Here is a 26216-nt window from a genome sequence, read left to right on the forward strand (position 1 = left end):
TCTGAAAATAACCGCGCCTAAATAAATATTAGAAAGAATAACTGAGCTGTAAGAGTAGAAGAACACGAAAGCACTGAACTGCACAAAACACACTATCAGCTCAGGTCAGAAAAAGAGAGAATGGATATGTCATTTTTATACGGCAAAAGTTCAGAATATTACTATTACTAATATTAACATATCACTTTTCCTTCTTCTTTTTTTTTATCTTTTTGGTACTATATAAAATAAATATTAAATAAAAAATACATATGAATTATTATGAAAATAATTAATGTATTTAATATTTTTATTTAATAATTAAAAATTATAAAAATAATATAAGATTTAAAATTATTCTTAATATATATCTACCAACTTTTCTCATGGATTACGATTTACGAGGATTGGCAAGGTTCTTCTACTTTTCTGCTTTTGCAGGCGCTTTCTCTTGGATTGAATACATACTTATACTACTTATGTTTTTGCTCTTATCTTCCTCTCCTAACACACTGCCTTGTTAGCGTAACAATATCCTTGGAATCTTGTTTTTCTTTATTTTCTTTGTTTTGCCTTTGGCTCAAAGGATCAAACTGTTTTTATGAAATATCCCTATAAAAGATTATTATTTAATGTCTCGATGGTGTATCTATCCTTATGGATGAAAAATATAAAAAAGGAAGATTTAAAAAGTAATAAATGTAGATAAAATGTTAATTGCAAACCTGTTTAAAGGTTATAATCCCGTAGAGTTACTTAGCCTGTCTTTGGTTTAGCATTAACGACTGTCACAGACATGTTATTGGAAAACTACTCTTGGTTGCATCCAAGTGTTAATCGCTGAAACAAATTTGCTCCCAATTTTTATAGTTTGGATATGTTAAATGGTGTTTTAAGGTATTAGTTAAAACATAAAATAAAAAATATTATTAATATATTTTTCTCATAGTTTTGAATCTATTTTTATTATGATTATCAATAAATATTATTTATTTATTATTTTTAATTAATATATTTTAAACACTTTATAATAAAAGCTTTATAAAGTATCTATTTGGAAATAAAAGAAAATTAAAAATATATTTATACATTTATTTATTTATCTACTTATTATTATATTTAAAATATATAAGAGATTTGTTATATTTTATTTTTTAATTAAACCTAAAAAATTATCATTTTATTTCTTTCTTTATTTTTGTTTCATTTTTAATTAACAATTATGTCCTGTTATAAAAAAATTCTTTTACTGATGCATTTCACAGAATTTTTAATATAAAAATAAAATATACGATATAAAATTGCTTAAAGTCGTAATTTACTGGGAATTAAGAAAATAATAAAAAGAATACTACTTTCCATTTCCATAGAAAAAAGGTTCTTTCTCAGTCTGAGTAGCTTAGCTGTTTAGTGTCTGATGTTTGACCGTTCCTCCTCACGCATGCGGTTCAAATTATTTGGGCAAAGCTAAACAAAGTTTAGTGACACGTGTCACTTTGCTATCTGTTTACTCACAGATGACCCTTTTCATTAGATTTGTGACATGTGTCACTTTGTCTCTTTTTTTTTAATTAATTTCATCTTAATATTTTTCCTTTTACATGACCAATAAATTGACCCCTTCTTTTCATTATGGTTAATTGCAATTATTTTAAAACCACAAAAAAAAAAACCACTCTCTCAAGACATCTTAAAAATTTCTCTGGTATTGCAAATGGTGGCTTTCGCATTGGGCTGATGACGGATCTTCACTTTTGTCTTGTGGCCGGTGAAAGGTGGATGACCCACCTGCAGTGGCCATGCAGGGTATATATAGTTAGTGAGAGTTTGGTAAATACAGTATTACATGTTATTTTTTAGAACTATCATCATAGATATTTGTATGTTATTCTTCATAAAATATATGTCTTTCTTGGATAATTGCTAGCAAATTTAATTATTATAAAAACAAATAATTATTCAAAATATGTAATACTTATTAAAATAAAAATATCAATGTTAATTAAAAAAATAATGCGCTCAACACATGTAAATCTGTAATATCTATCTACAGTTAAAGTTCTTATACCTTAATATCACATGATATTTTTTTAAATTTTTACTTTTAATTTCATGATTTTAATTACATGTATATATATTAACTTTTAATAGGGTGTAACAATATTATGATACACCTTAAATATAGATACTAAAAGATATATTTATAATACTCAATCTCAGAAATAATTGTTTATTTTTATTGTAAAAATGTCATATATATATATATATATATATATATAAAAGGAGAGACATTATTATATATTATTAATAATTCATATTACATTATTAATAATATTAAAAGTCATTTAAAATTATTAAGTTACTATATTTACTTGATATTAATTTAATTATTAAAAATACATAATAATTATTGAAAATAAGTTATTATAAATACAAAGGTTAAAAATATAAAAATAATTAATTAATAAATTCATTAAAATTTAAATTTAAGCGAACATGACATGTAGAATTTCAATAGAAGAGTATAAGAATAAAATTTTTTATATATATTACATAAAGTAAGTAATTTTTTATATCATTAAATTTTTAATAATGACAAAGATGTATTTTTATTTAATAATAAAATTATAAAATAAGAAAAAATACTAATAAATAAATAAATAATATAATAAAGCTCAATTTCCTAAATAAAGCCGGCCGAATAATTTTAAGTGATTTTACTTTTTATATCAACAAATATTTTTTTAATATTAAATGAAAATATCAAATAAACTATTTTAGAAATAAAAGTTTAAATTATTTATTTAATTCATAATTTATAAAATAATATATAACAAAAGTGAAACGGGCCATCAAAGAATTCATGTTTGGATAAGCCCAAAGAATTAAAGCAGAGTCTGGTAGTACATTCCAACATTTTTGGAGACATTCCCTAAACTAGCCTCAAGTTGGACCATAGACCCATCCTGCAGTGTCTATTGCTCTACGAATTTTTTTGGCAGCTAACATGTAAGCCTGAGAAAAACAAACCTCTGTTATGAACTTCGGCACCTTAAAAAATGGAATAAAAATTTTAAGTGAAATTTCAAAGTTGACAGTATAAGTATTCAACTTGTTATTTCATTTACTAAAGTTTAAAAACTAGTAATATGATATTCAAAATTAGTTGTCGGTGACCCAGAAAGTTTAAGGGACAAAATTATTAATAACTGCTTATGCTAATAAATTCGTTTACGTTAAAATGAACTAAAACATAAGTTTTACATCAAAACGTAATTAATCCTTATCTCCTCCCACAAATATTGATTATTTTAATTCATGGATTTGACCAATAAGAAAATTCGATGGATAAATTTATACAATACAAAACTTTTATAAAGCAATCCTCAAAGTTATAATATACAGTGTATATTATTAGCTTATCATATGCCTAATTCATCATATCAAATTAGTCGTGTCTATGCTACCGATCCCCATTTAATAGTTTGCTTGAATTGATATATATATCTAGTAAATATAAATTACGAGTCCCATTCTCTTTTGTCTTTGGCGCATTCAAAACAAAAAAAAGATCTTGACATAATAATAAGTAAATATGGACAGCAAGAACAACCTATGTATCAACCAGCCAGGTAGCTAGAGATATGTTAATTTATTACCTACTTAAATTTATATATATGCTAACTCGCGTGTAGCTAGCCGAAACATCATCTTATTGACATACAAGATGCCTTCATTTATTCATATCATCCTCTTTTTTTTAAAGAATAAAAAGTAAAAACTGCGACTGGTAGCATTAACATGACTGATCAATGAAGAATCTAATCTCAATATGTCTGTTTATTTTGTTTTATGTATGCAAATATCTGTTTTCTTCTAATCATGTGCATGCATGCGAGGATGTGACGACGTTTTTGCTGATTTCTGACACAAGATTTTATGGCATCTCATAATGCGAAGCTTATCCTTAAATTTTGTTTTTGTTCAATTCACATATATACAGTTTTATTTATACACCTCGTTTTTTATATTTAATCTCTCTTTTTCTGTCACAAAATTACACTGCAATGAAGTGAAAGAAGATTCTTTTACACATTCTTTTTTTTTTTTAAATTACTATTTTAATAAAAACTACACGATATTCATATATTTATATAGTACGAAATGTCTTTTTGTACCGTATAGTAGGACCTCTTAATTATTGTTGTTGTTATTGTTTAATTTCTAGTATTCGTTCTTATGTTGAATGAAGCTTTCATTAATGTTGGTACCCTGCTGAGGTCTGCGTATTTTAGCACTTACTTCGGGTGTAGCAGTTTTCTCACTCTACGGATGCTAGACTAGCATCCAGAAATAATGATTTCTTTTTCTTCTTTTAAAACACTAAAGGAAAAAAAAATGTAACGAAATAATGATCAAATAAGATTTCAATATCGTTATAATTGCTAATATGAATCAATCTACAAATAATTTTTTCATATAGAACTCAAAATACAGAGCTACTTTTCAAATTAAAATAAAAATAAGATTAGGTGTAGAAATCAATATTTTAATTTAACCCTTTTAAATTTACACCTTTGGATAAATATTTTAGTTATTAATATATTGGATGAGTGGTATAATAAATAGATCCAGTTGGCATAATAATATATTAACAACAGTCTATCATGGTTAACTTAATTGATAAAATTAAACGATGTCGTTATCAATAAAACGATAATTTATCAACAAGTACAAAAGTAATAATCATTAGAATAATGTTTGTGACAAATTTAATTTGTTAGCAAAGATTTTGAAAAAAATATATCAATAAATATTGTAGTGCGTTAATATTTGCATGATGATAGTATATATTAATATTTTATACCGGTGAAATTATTTATTAATATACTATATTATATTATTAGTAAAATCCAAGATGACATACTAATAAAAAAAAATAAGTTTTTATTCACTTTGAATTTGAATTAAAATATTTTACAATTATAATTAATTTGTCGCGTGTTTGTATCTGCGTAAATTTTTTACGTTAAAGGAAAATCGTAGTGTGTAACAATTTGTTACGTGTGCGTGTGTTACAAATGATTTGATACTGAGTGAAATGAAGAAACTGAATCTCTTTCCGCTCTCGCTCTCGAGTATCAACCGTGGCTGTGCCAGGAAGATTAGAGAAAGCTGCAGCAAATGGTCACTGGCTTGTTTCCGTATTATCGAAAATACCCTTCCACAAATCCAGCATATATTCTTCATATCTTCCTACAGTTTTCTCATCACCAACCAATTAAATCGAATTTTATGAAAGCCCAGAAGCTAAACAACAAACTACAGGGATAGAACATAACTCCGTGAGCTACAGATGACATTATTCAAATTTGTTGCTCGTTCATGTTTTATTAACATAATTTGGAGATTTGCTAAGATATGCGTTTTGTTATAAAACATTGAACTACGTAAATATTCAAACGGGACGCATAATTAGGGGGGATGCACCCTACTTACCAAAACATACGAAGTGGACCCATAGCCATAAATCCTAATCCGCACATTTTGGCACTTAAACTCTATTCTCCTGCAGGCACCACAGTTTAGCAGTCTTTGTAATATTTTTATATTAAGAACAAGAATATTGAAAAAATATGAATTTTAATTGTCACTTAAGTGACATGTGTCGTCATTCTATGATTGCACTGATCATAAAAAAAAGAAATGATTATGTTAAAATTTGATTGGGTAAGATGCTCAAAATATGGGCAGTAGAGGTGCTTTTGGCAGTTTCTTTTGGGAATTATAAAGAAAGGTAGCGATGGGGGCATCCCCGCACATGGGTATAGTCAGATTTGGAGAGTAGTGCAGAATGGTTCTTTGAAGGGCTTTGTATTTAACATTTATTTTGTTGTTTTATTACCAATATCTTAAGCCTTTTTCTAAAGAGAGCTTAACTAGAAAGCATCTTTTACTAGTTGGCCACCGTAGCCTCAAAGGCAAAGCACAGACCCTAAGTTATTCTTTCCCTGCTTCTTCTGCTGGTTAATTTCATATAAAAAAAACACACAAAAGCAACTTCAGCGTATTTTTTTTCCCCACTAAAGTTCCAAAGCAATTCTAATAAATCATCTGGGAGGTGTAAAGAACTAAAGATAGGATTGGCAGTTTGGCGCACAAAGATTTTTTTGACACACCTATATATAGCCTATGTTCCTCGAATTGTACATTACTCAGTACAACCTGTCTAATGTTTTCGCCTTCCACTTCATCGAGCAATTTTAGGTATCTATGTTGATTATTGTCTGCTTATATTTACTAACCTACGTGGTTAGTCTATCTTTTTCGAGGGAATTAGCTTTCTGTTTGCCAGGCATGTGATCGACAAGATGATATCAGGTTTCCATTTTCCATTTTTCCTTTTTTGTTGTCTTTTATTTCATTCTGCTTTATGACTCACCTTTCTAATTATTTCTTAACCCAAAGAAGAAACGAGGACGCTCAGTTTGCAACTGCATGCTATGAGTAATGATCTAACATCAAAATTAAGCCCAAAATCCAAACTCTCTGTTACAAAATACGAAATATGCATACAAATACAATCATACGTCAGCGTTGACGTTGCAATTTTTACGATGTGTCCTCAAATGCTATGCATTTTTTTAAGTGAGATCTATGTAAATGTGAGAGAAAATTTTGTAATTTTTTAATATTTTAAAAATTAAAAAGTATTTATATTAATCTATAATTTATTATATATTTAATATAAAATTAATAGGGATATTTATGTTATATATGATAAAATATTCGTATATACTATCTTAATTTAGAAGGTACTATAAAAGTTACATTTTTTAGGGTATTTTTGAATACTCAAACATATGTTTCCTTGTTCATTCTCCTGCATAAAAACAGATAACTATATTGCCACACGTGATAGCAGTTAGATAGATTAAAAAAAAAAAAACAGAATATTTTATCGAAGAAAATGATCCTTTTATTCTGTTGTTAAAAGGCAAATGAGACCGTTTCAAGTTGTTTAACCGTTATAATACATCACCACTTTCATGTTTCCGTAAGTTGTATCACGTAACTGATGTAAGCATTTTCTAATTTAAGTAAAAAAAATATTTTAGATTTAATAAGACAAATAGAGAGATAAAAAAATAAATTTTTAATTCTAATAATAACCAATTAAAGTTGAGATTTAAAATTTTAAGTGTACCGTGAAATATATTTTTAATGGAAAATGTATTTTAAGTTAAAATATACAAAAATAATTAATAGTTTTAAGATCATATGTTATAGAGAATAATTTAGTAAAAGACTTTATGTTAAAAATGAGGATTAAAATAGATAAATTAATGTAAAAGCCACGTAGTCTTCCACTCTTCCTCCTCAGTCTTTGGTAAGACATGCTACGTGTGTTTGAGAGGTTACAATAGTGTCTGAGTACTCTTACAAAAAAGTACAATTATTTTTATTCCCTTTTTTGTCTTTTTACTTTTTATTATAGTTAATCTGGATTTTTTTTCTTAAATTTATCTATTTATGTATTTAAATTCTCTCATTATTTTACCATCCATATTTTTATTTATTTATTGAAATAATTTAGAATTTAAATTATATTTAGAGTAAAAATTTATTTGAAAGGAGTCATAAGTTAATAAAATTTAAGAATGAAAATTATTTAAAAATTTGTGAATTTTAATTTTGAAAAAATTGTGATGTGTTTATGAGTTTTTAATAAAAAATAATATGAATTAATTTAATTATTTCACTCCATAAAAAGAAAATATTTGAATAATTTAATTCCTTTAAAATAAAAAATATTTATTATTAATTTAAATTCAATTGTATTTTTATATACCTAATGTTTATAAAAAATGCTAACAAGTATTCTTAAAATTAAATAATTAAAATTAGAAATATTTTATTAAAATAAAAAAGCTTATATTCACAAATTTAAATAAAAATTATTTTTTAATTTTTAATAAATAATAAATCCCTTTCTTATATTATATTTTACCTATAGTTGTAAAATGAGTGCCATTCAACGTGGTGCAGATTAGAAACGGGAGAGTTGTTGGTAATTATGAGGAAGAGGAAGGGCACATTCTTCACCATTCCATTATAAAAGCACAACATCTCCCACCTTCTGAACTCCCCCACTCCTTCTCTTCTCATTTTCCCTTCTCACTGCCACCCAAACAATCACAACCACAAGAATGCAGACATCAAAGAAAATGGGATTCGGAAAATGCAGCAGAATCCGACACATCGTAAGGCTCCGCCAAATGCTGCGCCGGTGGCGGACCAAGGCCCACATGTCGGCCCACCCAATACCGTCTGATGTTCCTGCGGGACACGTGGCGGTGTGCGTTGGCACCAACCACAGGAGATTTGTGGTGCGCGCCACTCACCTGAACCACCCCGTCTTCAAGAACCTACTGCTTCAGGCCGAGGAAGAGTACGGATTCTCCAACCACGGTCCTCTCGTCATTCCCTGCGACGAAGTGCTCTTCGAACAGGTGCTCCGGTTCATTTCCCGGTCCTGTTCTGCCAATTCCAACCGGTTCGTAAACCTTGAGGATTGCCACGCTGGCGTCAGAAACAACCTCGATTTCTGGCCCGAATCTCGACCATTACTTCACTGACCCGAAAAATATCAATAGCGAGTTTTTATTTTTATTTTTTAAACGTTCACTTGCTTCGCTAAAATTTGCACTACACATAAAAATTAATTGGTGCAATGCTCCAGAGAATGCTGAAGAGATGGCAAGGGGGTGAGAAAGTGACTCACCGAGTCGTCCCGGCTTCGAATCGGAGTTGAGGCTTTCATTCAAGTGATTGGGACTGGCAACTTTTTGTAAATTATTATTATTGTGTACTGTATTATTTTTTATTGATGGTGTTGGGTGAGGCTGTGCAGTAATAATCAATAAAATGGAAATTGAATTGTAGAGAAATTTTGAAATTTCATTACCAAAGCTCAATTATTATAGATTCTCCATGTGTGTGTTTGTGAGGAAGATGTAAATATGTAATCAGGGAAGCTGTTGGGGAGTTCTAATGGCATCAACCCACGTGAATAAAAAGCAGAGCCGAGTCTCCAATTTCCTATGGACTATGGTTCTGTGTTTTCCCCTAATTCCAGTTTGTCCAAGTCGCAACCATTGACTTGAACAATCATGTATGATGATAGTTTTCAGGCTAATTGAACATTCGTACAGTACTAGATAATAATTATTAACGTGCCCTTTTAGGACACGATTTTAGTATTTGAAATCTTTGTGTTTATGTTGGCTCTCTTATTTCACTCTTCTTTATTATTCGAAATCTTCAACAACGATATTTTGGTTGTTTACGCAGTTAGTTCAAGTGTGTAACTGACAGAATTTCCTTATTTAATTACTTCTCACAAATGCGTAATTAGGATGGTAACGATCAACCTAAATGATGATTGGTGAGCCTTTGACCTTTTTAAAGAGGCTTGCATTACCCAGTTTGGTGTCTCAGTTCTTAATTAAGCCAATGCTGGAATACACGTCTTACTATTTTTTTTTCCAAAAAATAATTATAATCAATGACACTGGACTAGGCTGTCAGGCAGAATTAAAAAAGGAAAGTACTAACATCATGTCCAAACAAAAGGGAAAAGAAAAGGTTAACATAATATGTGCTAGGCACGTCCACACTTTGCTAACCACATTCTTTTATTCCTACAAGCTAGTTAATTTAAATCTGTTATAATGAATTTAAATGTAAATATAATTCGCTAAACAAACTTTTTTCCTGGATATAGAGTGTTTCGTGTCAGTGTAGCTTCTTAAATTTAAACAAAAAATTAAAAGACTTTGTAAAGTGAATATGTTTTAAGATAAGAACAATTCTAAATATCCTCTTTATTTTTATAAATATTTTTAATTATCAAACAAAAATATTTTTTAAAATGTTTCTATGACGATAAATGTATATCCCTTTTTATTCAATACTTACTTTACAAAAGTAATACACTTTTTATTATTAAATATGCATAAAATATACTTTCTTATTAAAATTTATACAAATTTTAATTCAATTAAATTTTATTTTATTAAATATACATAAAAAAAAACGGAAAAGAAAACATTAAGGATATGTTTGATTATTATTTTGAAAACAGTTTTTTAACAGAAAACTGTTTTCAAAACATTAATCAAATATGCCTTAATTCGTAGTGATCAGCAATATTTTCATATTATTTTGAAAGCTTTGGATAGCAGAGTGTGCGACAAATGAATTGTGAGTGGTTTCCAAATTCCAATTGCCATTTCGATTTATTGCGTGCCTGTCAAATGTCTAAGAGTCTTTATTCAGTTTGAGGAGTAGCCACGTGATTTTTTGCGGCTTTATCATATTCTGATGAGAAAATTAGACATGGTTATGGGACTGATACTGACGTGTTGGCTTTCTTATGAACCATGTTGGTGTCTTGGTTTCAAGCGTTCCATAGCGATAAACCTATTCACAAACACTGAATTAAGTCAAGATTCACAGATCAGCACGGTCAAAGAGAAGCTTGCTGTATACAATTTACAATGAATTTCGCTAGCCACAGCATGAACTGGTCAAAAATTTCAGAACAGACTAAGGTTAGACAACATTTTATATAATTGAATTACTAAATATTTAATACTGTCGAGAAATTAAATTAAGTTTATGGAACAATGCCCTTAACAAATCCACTAGAATAGGTAGTCTCATCATTTAGTGAATATTTTAAATCCAAACAATATTGCCTTCCATAAAATGTATTCATAGTCTAGTTAAAAAATAGTTATTTAAATAATGTTTTCATCTCTTCAACGTTGAAAAGTCAGAATAAATTGACGAGAGGTAGTATATAACTGAGTACTGTATGGTGCAAGTTATGCATGCTTTTCCTTTTCCTCTATAAATGATGAAATTTCAGATGTTGCACATGACTTTGTCCGAATAATATCTTACAAGGTATAATGGTACACACATGCAAATTTTTTCCTCCTCCTGGTTGAGTCACATGTGAGATCTAGTAATCAAACACCACATTTGGCAAACGAAAGCTCTCCTATGTGTTCGTGACGAGAAGAAAGCTCAACAAAGTTGAAATTTTGCCAAATTTAGAAGGAAAAAAAAAGTGGTGTGTGATGTAATCTTCGTATTCCATAGCCAAAACTGTAGCAAAGTGTTTCTTAGTTCCGCCATTTTGTACCCTAAAAAAAAAAATGTAAAACAGCACAGATACTAATAAAGTCCAGCACACTAGATTAATAATCAAACTGCTCAAAATTTCAAATATGTTTGGAAAGAAATTAGTTTTCATGGAGAAAACAATATCTTTGGTGGGGGAAAATCCCTAGATGCCGAAAAAAAATCCGATATAGATCAATGAGAGAGGGGAAAAAATACGGTGCAGTTCTTCAATCGGAGTGAAAACGATATTGCATATTGCCTGAACGAGTTTTACAGACGTACCATTTTAAAAAGAAAAATGAAGCTCTGAATTTGTTTACGTTCTCTCTTTGGATTACAAAGTTTTAGAAGGTAAAAGTGTCGCAACTTCATCAAGCTAAATGTCATCTTTCCTTTTCTTTTGCCCCGCAACACTGTTTTTTCATGTGACCTGGTATCTTTAAATAAGCGTTTGAAGCGAAGAAGTAAGGACATATTTTTATTGTTTTGAATTTAAATGTTTTCAATTTAATTATTTGTAAAATAATGATAAATGTACGATTATTTTCTCATTTTAAATATTTTTTTACTTTAAAAAAAAAGGTTGAATCCTTTTCATATAATATAACAAGATATACAAAAAATAAATAAATAAAAATTTAAAGTTTTGCTGACACTGTTAGTATTATTATGTTAATTTTTATCCTCTTCATCTAACAAGATTTACAATTTTCAGGTCGCTGTTGCCTCCTCATTTCCATAATTAATTGCCTTTACCACTGACACTGAACAAGTTTGAATTAGGTAATAGAAAGTTATTTGAAATGTAAAAATTAGTATTAACATTTAAAAATGAAAAACTATAAAAATTTTAAGGTAAGATTTGTAAAATTAAGAACTCGTTTTAATTTTAAAAAGTTGCCAGTTTTGAGGTTAAAAGAGTTGTTTAGTCTATAGGGTCGTTTTTTTTTATCTATTTACTATTAGGGCTAAATACTACTTTCACTCTTTTATTTATTTATTTGAAGTTTTTGTTAGGCCAATTATTTATTTGGGTTAAGCAACACGAACATCTTGATTTGCTTTTGGGTCGTAAACGTTTGTCATTAACTTGAAAAGCCCAAAACATAGCCGTATTTATCATTCGGGGTGCAATAATTTGCTTCTCGAGCTTTTGGACCACACTAGACTCCGGAACAGTAATATGATTAGAGCAATATTTTAGTTACCCACGATGAAAGTAGCAGGAATGGACCAAATGGGCTTTCAGAAGCACCTGAAAAGGCTTAAAAAGAGAACACTTCCCCCCCTCTCCCTTTTTATCGACACACAGATATAACTTCACGACTCTAGACTTGCACTATTAAAATATTTACATTTTAAAAATACATCATACAATATAAAAAATTTTAAAATGATTTATTCATTCAGATCGACATTTCAATTAGATAGTTTGATTGATAAAATTAGTTAATAAGTTAACTAAAAGTTGTATGTTGGTGTAATTTTATAATTTTGCTTAAGCGAAACTTAAGCAAACGTATAAAATTACACCAACATGAACCTTACGTTCGATTTTAAACATGAGGAGATTCTTTTCCTACGGAGAGGATTATGAAGTAAGGTGTATACTTGGTGGTTAACATCATATATTATAATTTCTAAGTTAACCTCCTCACATAACAGCTAATAAATGCCCCCAGCCAAACCAATTTATACTTCTATCATCTCCATGTCCATCAGCCAACATACTCTTCTTTGACTGGTACGAGGATCACTCCCAGTTTTGGTCTTTGTTTTAGTTCAACCCATCGTTAATATGTCTCAACCGTGTGCAGCCCTACCTTGTGTACAAAATTAGGCGAAGCGGTGGAAAATAAACGGTTCATTTTATACTTTAGTACAGTTTGGACAAATTTTTTTCTACCATTCAAAATCCTGGCCGGTGCTGCAAGTAGCTTCGAGCTTCTTATTAATTGGAATATCTCCATCTATGCATAATCCTACTAGTAATTCTAATGATTGCAAAGAGTAATTATGTTATTGTTATGCTGTGATCGATATGATGTTGATGTCTTGGAATTATTTCGGGTGTGGAGGATCCCCCGATCTCGTATTGTTTGTTTCTCTAATCAATACTTAAAATGATTATAAAAGACAAACAATGAAAGTCAAAATAACATGAAGAGAAACGGGGGAATTTATAAACAGGAAATGATCGAATTTGAGCCACTTGGGTTGGGAATGGGGACCCACCACTCATGACCCATGCATGGTGGGTCTCCATCCATCTTGATTGTAGACAAATGTACGGCTAGGATAAGAATCATAAGATTGCTCTTGTTCCATTCCACGCAAACGTCTTGGTGTGTGGGTGACTGAAAATAATATCCGTTTACTTTCATTATGAAAAAGGTTATTGATTTTGACAAATGGGTTTAATTACAGGTCTAGTGGATCATAGTTACGCTTCTAATCTGGTTGTTAGCTTGTTTACTTCACCGCCAGTTCTTTTTCCTTCTTTATGTGTGGTGATATCATTTCAAGCCTTCTCTTCTTAAGCAGTGTTTCAACTTCTCGACACTTCATTCAATGATGATAACAATACATTTAGAACTAACCATTTTCCTTAAAGAAACAGAGAGGAATAGATGTTAGGAGAGAATACGACTTTAGAGCCCATAAATAATTTGCAGGGGAAGGTTCTCTAAATTATAACGCCAATAAGGGGTCATTGGAAGAAGGCACAAAAAAATGACTGTAATTAATACGTGTAGAATTCATTGCATCCAACTTTGGTTAACACGTAGCAATTAATATTTCATTAAGGTGCCCATTCACCATTGGGTGAATAGACCAAATAGCTATTTAGAGCTGGAGTCAATTTTACATATATCTCTTGGCATTTCTTAATAAAATCAACGTTCTTCACGGAATCATATTAAGGTAAATGTTACTTTTGTTTTGTGCATGACGTACTCCGAGGGCAAAAATTATAAATGTTCTAAAAAAATTTGTGGTTATAATTGAACAGTCTTACTATCAATGCTCTAACACAAATTAAAAATTAATAAATATTTTTATTAAAAATTATGTTTATGTTTCATTTTTTTTTAAATGTATTCATATTTTTAATAAAAAATATTTTATTATACTAGTTAGTATTCATTATTTTTGCGCAGCAGCACTAGTTATTGGCTAATCAGTGATTATGAGACATTACAGCTAATAATAAATTCATTATCCTAAAAATATAAAATTTATTTAGCGTATTCAAAACACTATTGAAGACATTACCTTAACTTTTAAAAATATTTCTTATATTTTTTAGGACAAAAAGGTCAAAAACATGTGGTTAAATATAATTTTTTATTTAATTTAAAAATAATTATTATGTTATATTTTAGTGATCAATCTGCCATGCACAGGGAGCAGTAGGCAGTGCTCTACGGTAGGTTGCCACTTTCAAATGATTGAACACTGTGATACAGTTAAAAAAACAGTTAGGATATTTGATAAAATTTAATAAAATTATTTAAATAAAAAATACATATACATATACACGTATATCATTTTATTGTGATAAAAAGTCGACCTTTGTTTTATTAGATTGTTATTAAGAAGTGTTTTTGTAATATTAAATTATTAATTAAGAAATATTTAATATTTTATTTAATATTTTAATCATTTAAAACAAGTATTAAATACATTTATATTCATAGAACAAATATTTTCTTTATTTAATAAATTCTCATTACATGAAAACTTGTATTGCATATTAATTATATATCTTTTAAACATACTAAAAAACTTATTATAAAAGTTTATACTAAATAACTTATTGAAATAAATTTAAAGATATAATTATTATAAACTATTTTTATAGCTCCTTTAAACGGAAATTATAAAAATAGATATGTTCTCTGATACTTATTGTGATAGATATTCTTCAATCTAACAATTTTATTATTTTATTTTATAGTTAAAATAAAATCGACAAAAAGAGAAGAAACAGCTATACGAAATCAGGTACCGTTCTTACAGTAAAATGTAATATTTATAAGGATAAAATGTGAGCTCCACTTGTTCATGTTAAGTATGTTATTATTACAGCAACGCTAAATCCACAGGAGAGTGAAAACAAAAAGGAAAGTGTTGCACCTTCAATGCTGATAGCAATCTATGAGTAGATATTTTGAGACCAAAACTTTTATAAACTGCAAGATCACAGCCTTCCAAACTCGGCTCCATAGGAGAGAAATTTCCCTAATGGAGTTGCAGCAAGGACTCGTAGAAGAGGGAGACAAACCCATTCACGCTTGTGCTCTCTATTAATTTAATACTTAATAGATAATTTCTTGTGAAAAGGTGAAGTAAAAGCATGAAAATATAATAAGATAAAAGAATGTTTTACTTTAAAGATTAAGTCACGATCATTTTTTTTAACTATAACACCTTTTCTTGTCTAAAATTAATACTTTTTTGGTTATACATAAAAATAAAACTTATTTATTTTATTAAAATTGGCATGCTTAATTAAATATTTATCGTATAATTTATAATAATTTAGCTTATTTACACTTGTAGTAATTGCTTTAGATGGCGCGTGCTCGCAATCGCAAGGTGAAGGGGGGTAAAGAGGCCCCACGGTGCAGAGAAGGGCAGTGGTGTGGGGAAGTGGGGACAACCTCTGTAACCTCATTCTCAAGTTTCCACTTTACTCATCGGATCCCGCGTCCCCTTCGTTTATTTCATGTATCGCTTTTCGCCTTTTTCCTTTTGCAATACTAACGATTAAGGATTTCAGGAATTTTTGCAAGATTTATTTTTTATGACGAGTCTATTTAAAAACAGTCATAATACTTATTTCATAAATTAATTATATTTTTAAATTATTTATTACTAAATATTAGTAAAATGTAATTTCTAATTTTTGTATAGATTAAAATCTTCAATCCTTCTATATATAATTCAACCAAAAATTGATATGTAACAATATTTTAATGGATTAAATAAATTAAATAGAGTAAAATAAAAAATTATTTTAAAAAAAGTATATCAAAAAATTGTATAAAGAATTAATATATGTTATGTAATTTCAAAATAAATTAAATATTCAATTAGGTTTTGTTTAAAATTTTAAATTTGTAGTAAATTAATAAAAAAATTTAATAAATAAAAATATCTAATGATACGGGTTAAAAAATAAAAAAAGTTTTTTTTTATTAAAGGTGGATATATTTATTATTTTAAAATTATAAAATATGTAATGTATACTTTTATACTAATTAAAAATATTTAATAAAACGTATTTAATATTTCTTAACATATTTCGTTGAGCGCACATTAAAAATATATGAAAAGTGAATTTATAATATTTTAAAGCTAATTAATAAAAAAATAAATTTAAGTAATGTTCAGCTTATTGAACATTTTTTATATATTTTTTATTTAATCTTTTAAACAAATTGTATTTGTACAAAACAACCTTAACAATTTTTTGGTCATTTGATAGATTCAGCTAATTTTATTATTTCACTTTAATTAGTTAGTTATGAGTTATAAATTATAATTTTTTAGCCAATTTTATTGAATATAACAAAATAAATGTTTTTGAAAAATACGTTCGTGTAACCTCTGCGCCCCCTAAATTTTTTATGGAGGGGCGAAAAACATAGCTACAAAGACGATTCAAGACATTTTAAATGCAGAGAATGTGACAAAAACAAACTTTAGGTGTAATTACATTCCAACTAATTGCTTTAGTGCCTTCGGCTTCGTCTAGGGTCGCATACCCATTGAAAAGCAACTACTCCTTTCTAATTTTGTTATAATTAATAAATTTTCAAAATTAATTTAAAAAACTAACAAGTATAAAATTTAAATTAAACACTGAATATATTTATTTATATAACAATGAATAAATATTTTAATAATATAAAATGTATAATAAATAATAATATTGTATAAAAGATTAATAAAAATAAATAATTTAAAATAATATGAAAAAAAGATGAAGTAAATTAATGACTAAGCACGAGTACAGTAACGGTTTTGGCTTTATAACAGCAGAATGACTTGTTGCATGGGGCAGTGGGGAAGCACTTGCAAAGGCGCCAAGTCATGTGTCATGCAGCTACACACCAAATTTGTGAGCTGTAGAGAGTAGAATGCCAGTGTGAGTGGTCCAACGTCGTAGCAATCGCACTTTGTCTCCAATGCAAGTTAAATACTTATTACTTAAATTAAATAATAATCCCCTAAAGCATTATTATTTATACTTACCAATCCAAAAGAAAAAGAAAAACAATGGCACCACTTTCCTTTTCCAAAATCGGATACAGCTCAGATGCTTGCTTGCTTCTGACACAAACCTTTCTTAGTATCACCAAAGGTCAATTACGTCAAACTACCACTAACCTTTTCATTTTTGCTTTAAAATTTTATTCGTTAATCAAGAATTGTAGAACAAGCATCGATGAGTATTTAATTCGCAGAAAAAAAAATATAAAATAAAAAAATAAAAATGGTTTTTGTATCCCCTCCAACATTCTGCTTTTAAGTTTCAAGAGAACGCACTACCGCACTACTACCTCTGGGCTGCCACCACCACCGCCCCCCCCCCCTCTCTCTCTCTCTTGATAACTACTCTTCACGCTTCGCATTATCTTCGCTTGCATTTTCTTTTTCCTCCTCGGTAAGTTTATTTCTCTCCCTTTTCCTTCTCAATCGTGGTTCTACTCTCTGACTGTTTCCTCTTCCCTGAATCATTCACATTCTTTTGTTCGCTGAATATTTCGGACTTGAAACAGTTAAACTGAAACTGCTTGCTAAAAATATCTGTTTTTATTTTTTAATTTTTTTTTCATTTCAGTCTTCTTTGGATTCCTCGTCATGGAGCACTTTTTCTTTTTCATTTTTTTGTCGGTGACAATAGTTGCTGCTTTTTTAAATTAGAAACCATTCATTCCCTAACATTTTGGAATAATTTTCCCTAGATTAGTTCCGGTGCTCCTAATCATACCAGATTTCCACTCTCTCGTTAATTTGGATCTAATTTTAGCGATAAAGACGGTTAGCAATAATAAATAATCATTACGAAAGCTCACTTTTTATCTTTTTTTTCCTTCTCATTTTCTGAAAAAATAATAAAAAGAAAGAAAGAAGGCACTTACTTGCTTTTGTGTGAAGTTTGAGCAGTGAGTTGAGTGCAGTGGAGAGAAAAGAATATAAAACTTTTTGATAATTTATAGCATGCGTTGCGTTGCTACGCATAAGAGAAGTGCGGTTGTTAGATCTCGGAGATCGCGGTTACATAAATAAAACGTGATATCTTTCACTGGCAGTGCTGCTAGTACTGTACCACACCTGCTTCAATGCATTTCACCAATATAGTAAATTTGGCTGAATCCAGAAGAAAACCCTTGCTTCAACTCAATCTTCATGTTACCGCCAACAGTTACGTTTACCAAAAGACTAGAAGGCATAGCCATTCTCATTTCTAAGTTGTCCAGGAATTTTGTACTCTTATTGTCATTAGAATACAATTGAGGAGGGAATAAAATAGAGTCGTTCATGTGGTAGTAAGAGTTCGATTATTGTATATTTAATTGTACGCGGTTTTTATAGTTTCTGATGGATCGACGCTGGCCTTGGAAGAAAAAATCGTCAGAGAAGACTGTGCTTGAGAAAGCAGCTACTGCATTGGACTCCTCCGATGCTTCCAACCAGGTATATTTGTTGGCATTTTCAGTTGTGCACTAGAAACGTGTGCGAGTTTTTGCGTACTTCGAAAATATGGCCGAGTCTGATTGCTTTACTAATTTTTTAATATCTATAGTTTTTGCCACTTTGCATGTGATCTGCTCATGATTAATATTTTTATTGTTAATTTTGATTCACATCTCCTGCAAGTTTCCCATTCAATATCATTTTATTAATTCAAAATTTGTTCTTTGCATATTGTTAAGCTTGTTTTTACTCTTTCACTAAATTATTTATGCGCTGTAGTTTCTTAGAATAAAAACTGTGGTTCTCCTCCTTTCTATGTGTGGAACTAAAACATGTATTGATAACTTTAAACGACTAGTACTCTCTAATTCTTGGCTTTGTTGATTCAACAACGTGATTATGTTAACAGCTTTTTGTTGGTTCACTTATGGAAACAGGATAACAACAAGAAACGAAACTATATTCAAATCTCTGTGGAATCCTATTCACATTTGTCTGGCTTGGAGGATCAAGTGAAGACATATGAGGAAAAAGTTCAGACACTAGAGGATGAGATCAAGGAAATGAATGAAAAGCTATCTGCAGCAAACTCTGAGATCAATACAAAGGAAAGCATGGTTAAACAACATGCTAAGGTAGCTGAAGAAGCTGTATCAGGTACAATGCTTCATGATTTTACCACCTTAAACATGCTGAAGCCTGCCTTACTATGAATTGCTTCTCACTGTTCTTGGAATTCTTTTGAAACTCTGCAGGTTGGGAAAAGGCTGAAGCTGAAGCTTTGGCATTGAAGAACCATCTAGAATCTGTCACTCTTCTAAAACTCACTGCTGATGATCGTGCAACTCATTTAGATGGTGCTCTTAAAGAGTGTATGCGACAGATACGAAACCTTAAGGAAGAACATGAACAAAAAATACAGGAAGTTGCTCTCTCGAAAACCAAGCAATTGGACAAGATTAAGGGAGAACTTGAGGCAAAGATAGTTAACTTTGAACAGGAACTTCTTAGGTCAACTGCGGAAAGTGGGGCTTTGTCAAGGTCGTTGCAGGAGCGCTCTAACATGCTAATCAAATTGGGCGAAGAAAAAGCTCATGCTGAGGCTGAAATTGAGCTTCTTAAGAGCAACATAGAATCATGTGAAAGGGAAAATAATTCACTTAAATATGAACTTCATGTTGTTTCCAAAGAGCTTGAAATTCGCAATGAAGAAAAAAACATGAGTATGAGATCTGCAGAAGCTGCTAACAAGCAGCATACGGAGGGTGTAAAAAAAATTGCTAAGTTAGAGGCTGAGTGCCAAAGATTACGTGGTCTTGTGAGGAAAAAGTTACCTGGTCCTGCTGCACTTGCACAAATGAAGCTAGAAGTTGAAAACCTTGGTCGAGATTATGGAGAAAGTCGATTAAGGAAGTCTCCTGTGAAGCCTGCTACCCCTAATTTGTCTCCGTTACCTGATTTTACCCTGGAAAATGTGCAGAAATTCCAGAAGGAGAGTGAATTTCTTACAGAACGTTTACTGGCAATGGAAGAAGAAACAAAGATGCTGAAAGAAGCTTTGGCTAAACGCAACAGTGAATTGCAGGCCTCAAGGAGTATGTGTGCTAAAACACTAAGCAAACTTCAAAGTTTGGAAGCACAACTTCAGACAAGTAACCAGCTGAAAGTATCTCCAACGTCCGTTGTCCAGATCACTCATGAAAGCATTTATAGTCAAAATGCAAGCAATGCACCAAGCTTGGTCTCCATGTCTGAAGATGGAAACGATGATGCAGGAAGTTGTGCCGAGTCTTGGTCTACAGCAATGATCTCTGGGCTATCCCAATTTCCTAAAGAAAAGTGCACTGAGGAATCAAGCAAATCTGAAGCGACTAAGAAGTTGGAACTAATGGATGACTTTCTAGAGGTGGAGAAGTTGGCTCATTTGTCAAATGTTTCCAATGTAGAAGCCGCTGTTTTAATTTCTTCTAACAATAAGGCTACTGACATTGTCGCCAATGATGTGTCAGAAGTTAGTGCTGGCAATGAAAAGAACGGTAATTCAGATCCATTCCCAAGTCAAGTGTCTTCTGGTGCATTGATGTTGGCAGCTGATCCCCAAACCAATGTTGGTGGCTTGTTACTAACAGAACTTAGATCAAGAATTTTAATGGTTTTTGAGTCCTTAGCTAAGGATGCTGATATAGGGAAGATTGTGGAGGATATTAAACATGTGCTTGAAGATTCACATGACACTGCCCCCCACCACTCTGTGGATGCCCATTCTTCTGATGCCAAATGTGATAGGCGGGATAATCCTGAAGATGCTGGCTTAAATCTTGAAAATGAAAGAATTTCATCTCATCAACCCAAAGAATACGTGCAGATAACTTCAGATTTAGAAGCTGCAATTTCTCAAATTCATGACTTTGTATTGTTCCTAGGAAAGGAAGCGACAACATTTCATGACATATCTTCTGATGGAAATGAAATGAGGCAAAAGATTGAGGAGTTCTCTGTCACATTTAATAAAGTATTATGCAACAATGCAAGTTTACTACAGTTTGTTCTTGACCTGTCATATGTCCTAGCTAAAGCAAGTGATTTCAGATTTAATGTCCTTGGTTACAAGTGTACAGAAACTGAAACTAACAGTCCTGATTACATAGATAAGATTGCTTTGCCTGAAAACAAGTTAGCTCAAGACAAATCATCTGGAGAAAGATATCAAAATGGTTCTTCCCATATGCTTAATCCATGTTCTAATCTTGAGGTTCCTGACGATGGAAATTTGGTCGCAGGCTATAAAGGGAATGCTGCCTCTCACAAACTGTCAATGGAGGAATTTGAAGAATTGAAATTAGAGAAAGAAAAACTAGTAATTGATTTCTCAAAATGTACCGAAAATCTTGAAATAACAAAGTCTCAATTGCTAGAGACTGAGCAACTTCTAGCAGAAGTTAAATCACAATTGGCCTCTGCTCAAAGATCGAACAGCTTGGCTGAGACACAGCTAAAGTGTATGGCAGAATCCTACAAGACACTTGAAACACGTGCCCAAGAGTTTGAAACTGAGTTGAACCGTCTGCAATGCAAGACAGAAACTCTGGAGAATGAGCTTCAAGATGAAAAGAGGGCTCATGATGCTGCTTTGGCCAAGAGCAGAGAGCTTGAAGAGCAGTTGCAAAGGTTAGGCATCGTCTAATAATATCTGGGTTCTACTTGCTGGATATTGATTACAAATTTTCAGCATTTGTGTTTTGTTTATCAGAAATGGAAAATTTTGTGAAAATTATTGCTTCATATATTTAATCTTATGGAGATCTCTATTGCCGGTTCTAATTCTGATTTGTGTTACTCTGTCTGTTAGGATTGAGAGCTCAGCAGCTGATAATGACCTCAAGACTTCGAATGTAAGGCTGTAATTCCATTGTGAATATAAATTACCATGTTGAATTTTGCATGTCATATTGCTGAATACATATCAAGTTAGGAAAATTTAGGCTCTCTTGATAATTAAAAATATCATAATGTTTATCTCAATCTGGACTTTCTTTTGATGGGTTGAAAATCTAAGATATTTCTATCGTAAATGTAGGAGAGAGATTTGGCAGCAGCTGCTGAAAAGCTGGCTGAATGTCAGGAAACCATATTTCTTCTGGGCAAGCAGTTAAATGCTCTACGTCCTCAAACTGAGCCAATTGAAGCATCTTACAATAAGATAAACCCAAAGGTTGAAGGCTTCACAGAAGATGAACCTACTACTAGTAGCACAAATTTTCAAGAATTAGGTCAGTTGGAGATGGATGGTGCTACTTCTGCTTTTGTGCAAAGATTGAGTTCGGAGTCCCCTTTGCATTTTTCCAACAGTTTATTTAGCCCGTCAGATAATGAGTCCACGCCCCTTCCAGCCAGATCCCCAGTACAGCATCCAAAATCAAAACCAAAACACAGGCCTACCAAGTCAGCCTCTTCTTCAGCTTCTTCTGCCACTACACCTGAGAAACATGCACGGGGATTTAGTAGATTCTTTTCACCAAAAGGAAAACCCACTCATTGAGCTTGCAGCTTGCGGGCTCTATGTTAATTCATGACGAGGAAGCCACATTTTGAAAAGTACTATGGTCCAGACCGTTTTAATGTTTGACAGAAATGAGTTTTGGGAGAGGTTTGTGTAACTAAGGAGGGGGATACCTCGAGTGTCTGGTGATTCTTGTATGTAATGGTTGTACCATATGTTGGTTTTTTATTTTCCCTTTCATTATTTTCCCCCTCTACCAAACGATAAACGTTGACATAGTCTCTTAAGTTTTACGGGATGTGTTGATTATTTTGTACTTCACAAAAATGGCCAAACCTTCAATTTTTTAAGAACAAGAATGAATAGATTGTTCAAGTGGTTGCGACGTCTAATCAACGACGGGTTTCAGCAAGATACAACTACTAATAGGGAACCTACTCGTCTAATCAATGACAAACCTTGATTTTTTCCCCATCCTATATAAATTTAACAGGTCATATGCGTTTGAGTTTTAACCGTTCTCTTTAGATTAAGGTAAATATAATAACTTTTTTCTTTATATTATAGTAAATATAACTCCTTTTGAAGTTCTCACTACGCACACATGTAAAGACATAATGGAAATAGATCCTGTTGAATGTAAGAATTTAAAAATTTAAATTATAAATATACATAAATACTAAAGATTAGAAGTTAATAATCTTATAATTATTTTATAAAGTGTATTTATTTTTTAAATTTTAATTATTTAAATTAAATTTTATAATTTGTATTGATCGTTAGTACTTTACCTATGAAGTTATGTTAACACTCCATTGCTTCAAACTCAAAATAAATAGCGCACGGTAGGTTATAAATAAACATTATGATGCGTTTGATAAGATTTTTCAAAGTTTTTTTAATGATAATTTTATTTAAAATTCTAAAGAGATAATTTAGATTTTAAGAAAAACACTAAAATTACTTCTTTTATATATTCTTTTTAAAAAATTCAATCATAATAATTTGTTAAAATAGTTATTAAATTAAAAATGCAATGTTTCTTTTATAAAACAAGCTTAACCTTACCGGCAATTAGTATCACTACTGCTTCTTTATGAATTGCTCATTTGTATTCACGGGGTAGTGCAATGTCTATGGATTTATTTTACAAATTATAAACAAGAGAAAATTTCAATTTTCGTAAAGAACCGTTCGTGCAGCTGGGGAGCACCGACACAGAACCCCCGCTATGTCAGTGGGCACTCTTTGTTTTGGGCCAAAGCTGTCCTTAGTGGATCTTTTTATAAGTAAATTAAAAAAATGTTGGGAAGGCCTAGTCCACAATGCCCCCAGTATCCAAATTCTTTTATTTTCTATCGTTACAGTTTTTTTAATAATTAAAAAATAAATATTAAATATATTTTATATTTTGTGATAATAAATATATGTATTATTTAAATACACGTTTGAAGAAATATTAAAAAACAACTGTATAACTATCTTATATGGATATATTATTATTTTTAATCAATAATTATAATTATGCATTTTATTATATTTATAAACATAAAAGTATCTGAATCAGCATTTATTATAAAATTTGAATCTACATATAATAGAAATATAGAATTTGGATTTAGCGACGGGATAAAGTAGTAATGATAATAAGGGATCATCTGAGTTTCCATCTATACAGGTCGACCAGGTGGACGGGAACTATAAATTTAAAAAAAGATTATAAAAAATAAAATTATGAAATATTTTGTGATATTGTTTTATTTCAACGAATAACATATTTTTAAAATATAAAAAAGTATTAAACTTTAAATAATATATTTATAAATATTCAAAAAGTCACGTTAAAATTAAATGGTTAATGATACAATTTTAAGAATTAACTTAATTAATGATGTAAATTTCAGAGAATAAATAAATATTTTATTTTATTTAATATAATACAATACAAATTTTTAATCTATGGATTTGTTTGCTTATTTTTTAATGACGCTTGTTAATGTTACTATTCATTATTAAATATTGTCTTCTTTTGGCATGCTATTTTCGGTGTAAGGAAATGAAACATCGGGATCTATTTAATTCTTAAATATTTTTTATTTTTATTTTTATTTTGAAATTTTATAAATGTTGGTTTAAAAAATGAAACTGGAATTGCATATTTTTTTAGGAATAAGATTATTCACAAAATACTTATTTGCTTATATGGTTTTTAAATGACAAAAATGACCCTTTATAATTTATAAAATATTCTCTTGCTTTGATATATTTTTAATTTACTTATTATTTCATTTCTTTACTACAAGCCTACAAAATATTTAAATTGGGAGAAAAAAATAAAAATAAAAGAAAAGTAAAGTAAGCCTACAAGCCTTCTAGTTTAAATTGATGAAAAATGAGTGTGATTTATAACTACTATTTTACCCTTTGAGCAAAACCAATGCATAATCTAAGTTAATTTTCAATATGTTAATATCAACCCGTAAAACGGATATTATTATTCTTCTTTTTTCCTGGGCTTCATGTTCATTTGCATGCCACCTGTGTCGTAGTTCACATTGCTTTTCAATTGAACCATGTGCTCTTGTTTCGTATTAATTAACACTATTTCTCACATATCCATGAACATAGCATAGAATATACACACAAAAATGAAACACGTTTTGTTCGTAAAAAACTGAAACACGTGTTTTGAAAGAAAGTTTTGGGCATTGGAATCAATATTTACAAGTCCCTCTCATCTCATAAGAAAACATGGCTCAAGCGATTGATAGGAGATGGAATTGTTAGGGCAGAAGCGGAAGGAGGGAGGAAGAGGAGAAGAGAAGATGCAAATGCACTCTGTTCTGATATTTCTTTGTTCAAGAGATTCATTATGACTGTATTAAGTTTTTAGAATCACACCTAATATGTTTTAAGGATGGATTTGAATTATATATTCAAGTTGTTTGAATCAAGTTAAATATCTTCTATTTTTTCAAAAATTTATATAATATAATTTGGTCTTAATCAAGTCAAGTTTAGATATATAAAAAAAAAATTGATCAAACTTTTAAATTGGATAAAAAAGATAAACATAAATCCATTTTAACTTATTTCATTTAGACTCTAACTCTTCTTTCATGCAAATATTTTTCAGATTCTCAACTCGGTGTAAATATTGTTTTAGAGGGGGTATTGGGTTAAAAATATGAAAAAAATATTAAATTAAAAGTAAAAAAATTAAATGCATAATAAATCAATAAAATTAGTTATCACTGCCTAAAATATTGAGAACATGGATGATCACAAAATATAAAAATTATCATAGACGCATTAATAGTTTAGATCAACT

At 30.2% G+C, this 26216-nt stretch overlaps 2 protein-coding genes across 3 annotated transcripts; both read left to right on the top strand.

Annotated features, from left to right (window-relative positions):
* The first annotated feature begins 8189 nt into the window (after nucleotides 1-8189).
* On the top strand, nucleotides 8190-8618 carry LOC113866305 (auxin-induced protein 6B-like). Its single transcript, XM_027501188.1, has one exon. It carries the CDS (start codon nucleotides 8190-8192, stop codon nucleotides 8616-8618), a length of 429 nt encoding a protein of 142 aa, XP_027356989.1.
* A 9194-nt stretch (nucleotides 8619-17812) lies between these two features.
* LOC113864775 (filament-like plant protein 4) lies at nucleotides 17813-23271 on the top strand. Of its 2 annotated transcripts, none has more exons than XM_027498869.1 (6): nucleotides 17813-17851; nucleotides 18784-18885; nucleotides 19323-19542; nucleotides 19641-22053; nucleotides 22235-22277; nucleotides 22463-23271. In XM_027498869.1, the coding sequence occupies exons 2-6, from the start codon at nucleotides 18790-18792 to the stop codon at nucleotides 22922-22924; spliced, it is 3234 nt and encodes a 1077-aa protein (XP_027354670.1). In that variant the 5' UTR covers nucleotides 17813-17851; nucleotides 18784-18789; the 3' UTR covers nucleotides 22925-23271. The 2 variants fall into 2 exon arrangements, with proteins under 2 accessions (XP_027354670.1, XP_027354669.1); XM_027498868.1 differs by lacking the exon at nucleotides 17813-17851 and adding an exon at nucleotides 18368-18612.
* Nucleotides 23272-26216: the final 2945 nt, after the last annotated feature.

Source organism: Abrus precatorius, unplaced genomic scaffold (genome assembly GCF_003935025.1).
Source record: "Abrus precatorius isolate BTA unplaced genomic scaffold, Abrus_2018 Scaffold4, whole genome shotgun sequence".
In the NCBI taxonomy this organism is placed as follows: Eukaryota; Viridiplantae; Streptophyta; class Magnoliopsida; order Fabales; family Fabaceae; genus Abrus; species Abrus precatorius.

Excerpts from the sequence above, each read along its gene's own strand:
- LOC113866305 (XM_027501188.1), top strand. The coding sequence starts at position 8,190 with ATGCAGACATCAAAGAAAATGGGATTCGGAAAATGCAGCAGAATCCGA.
- LOC113864775 (XM_027498868.1), top strand. Across the intron at positions 18,886-19,322 it reads CCTCCGATGCTTCCAACCAG|GATAACAACAAGAAACGAAA; the intron begins GTATATTTGTTG and ends TTATGGAAACAG. Across the intron at positions 22,054-22,234 it reads CTTGAAGAGCAGTTGCAAAG|GATTGAGAGCTCAGCAGCTG; the intron begins GTTAGGCATCGT and ends TCTGTCTGTTAG.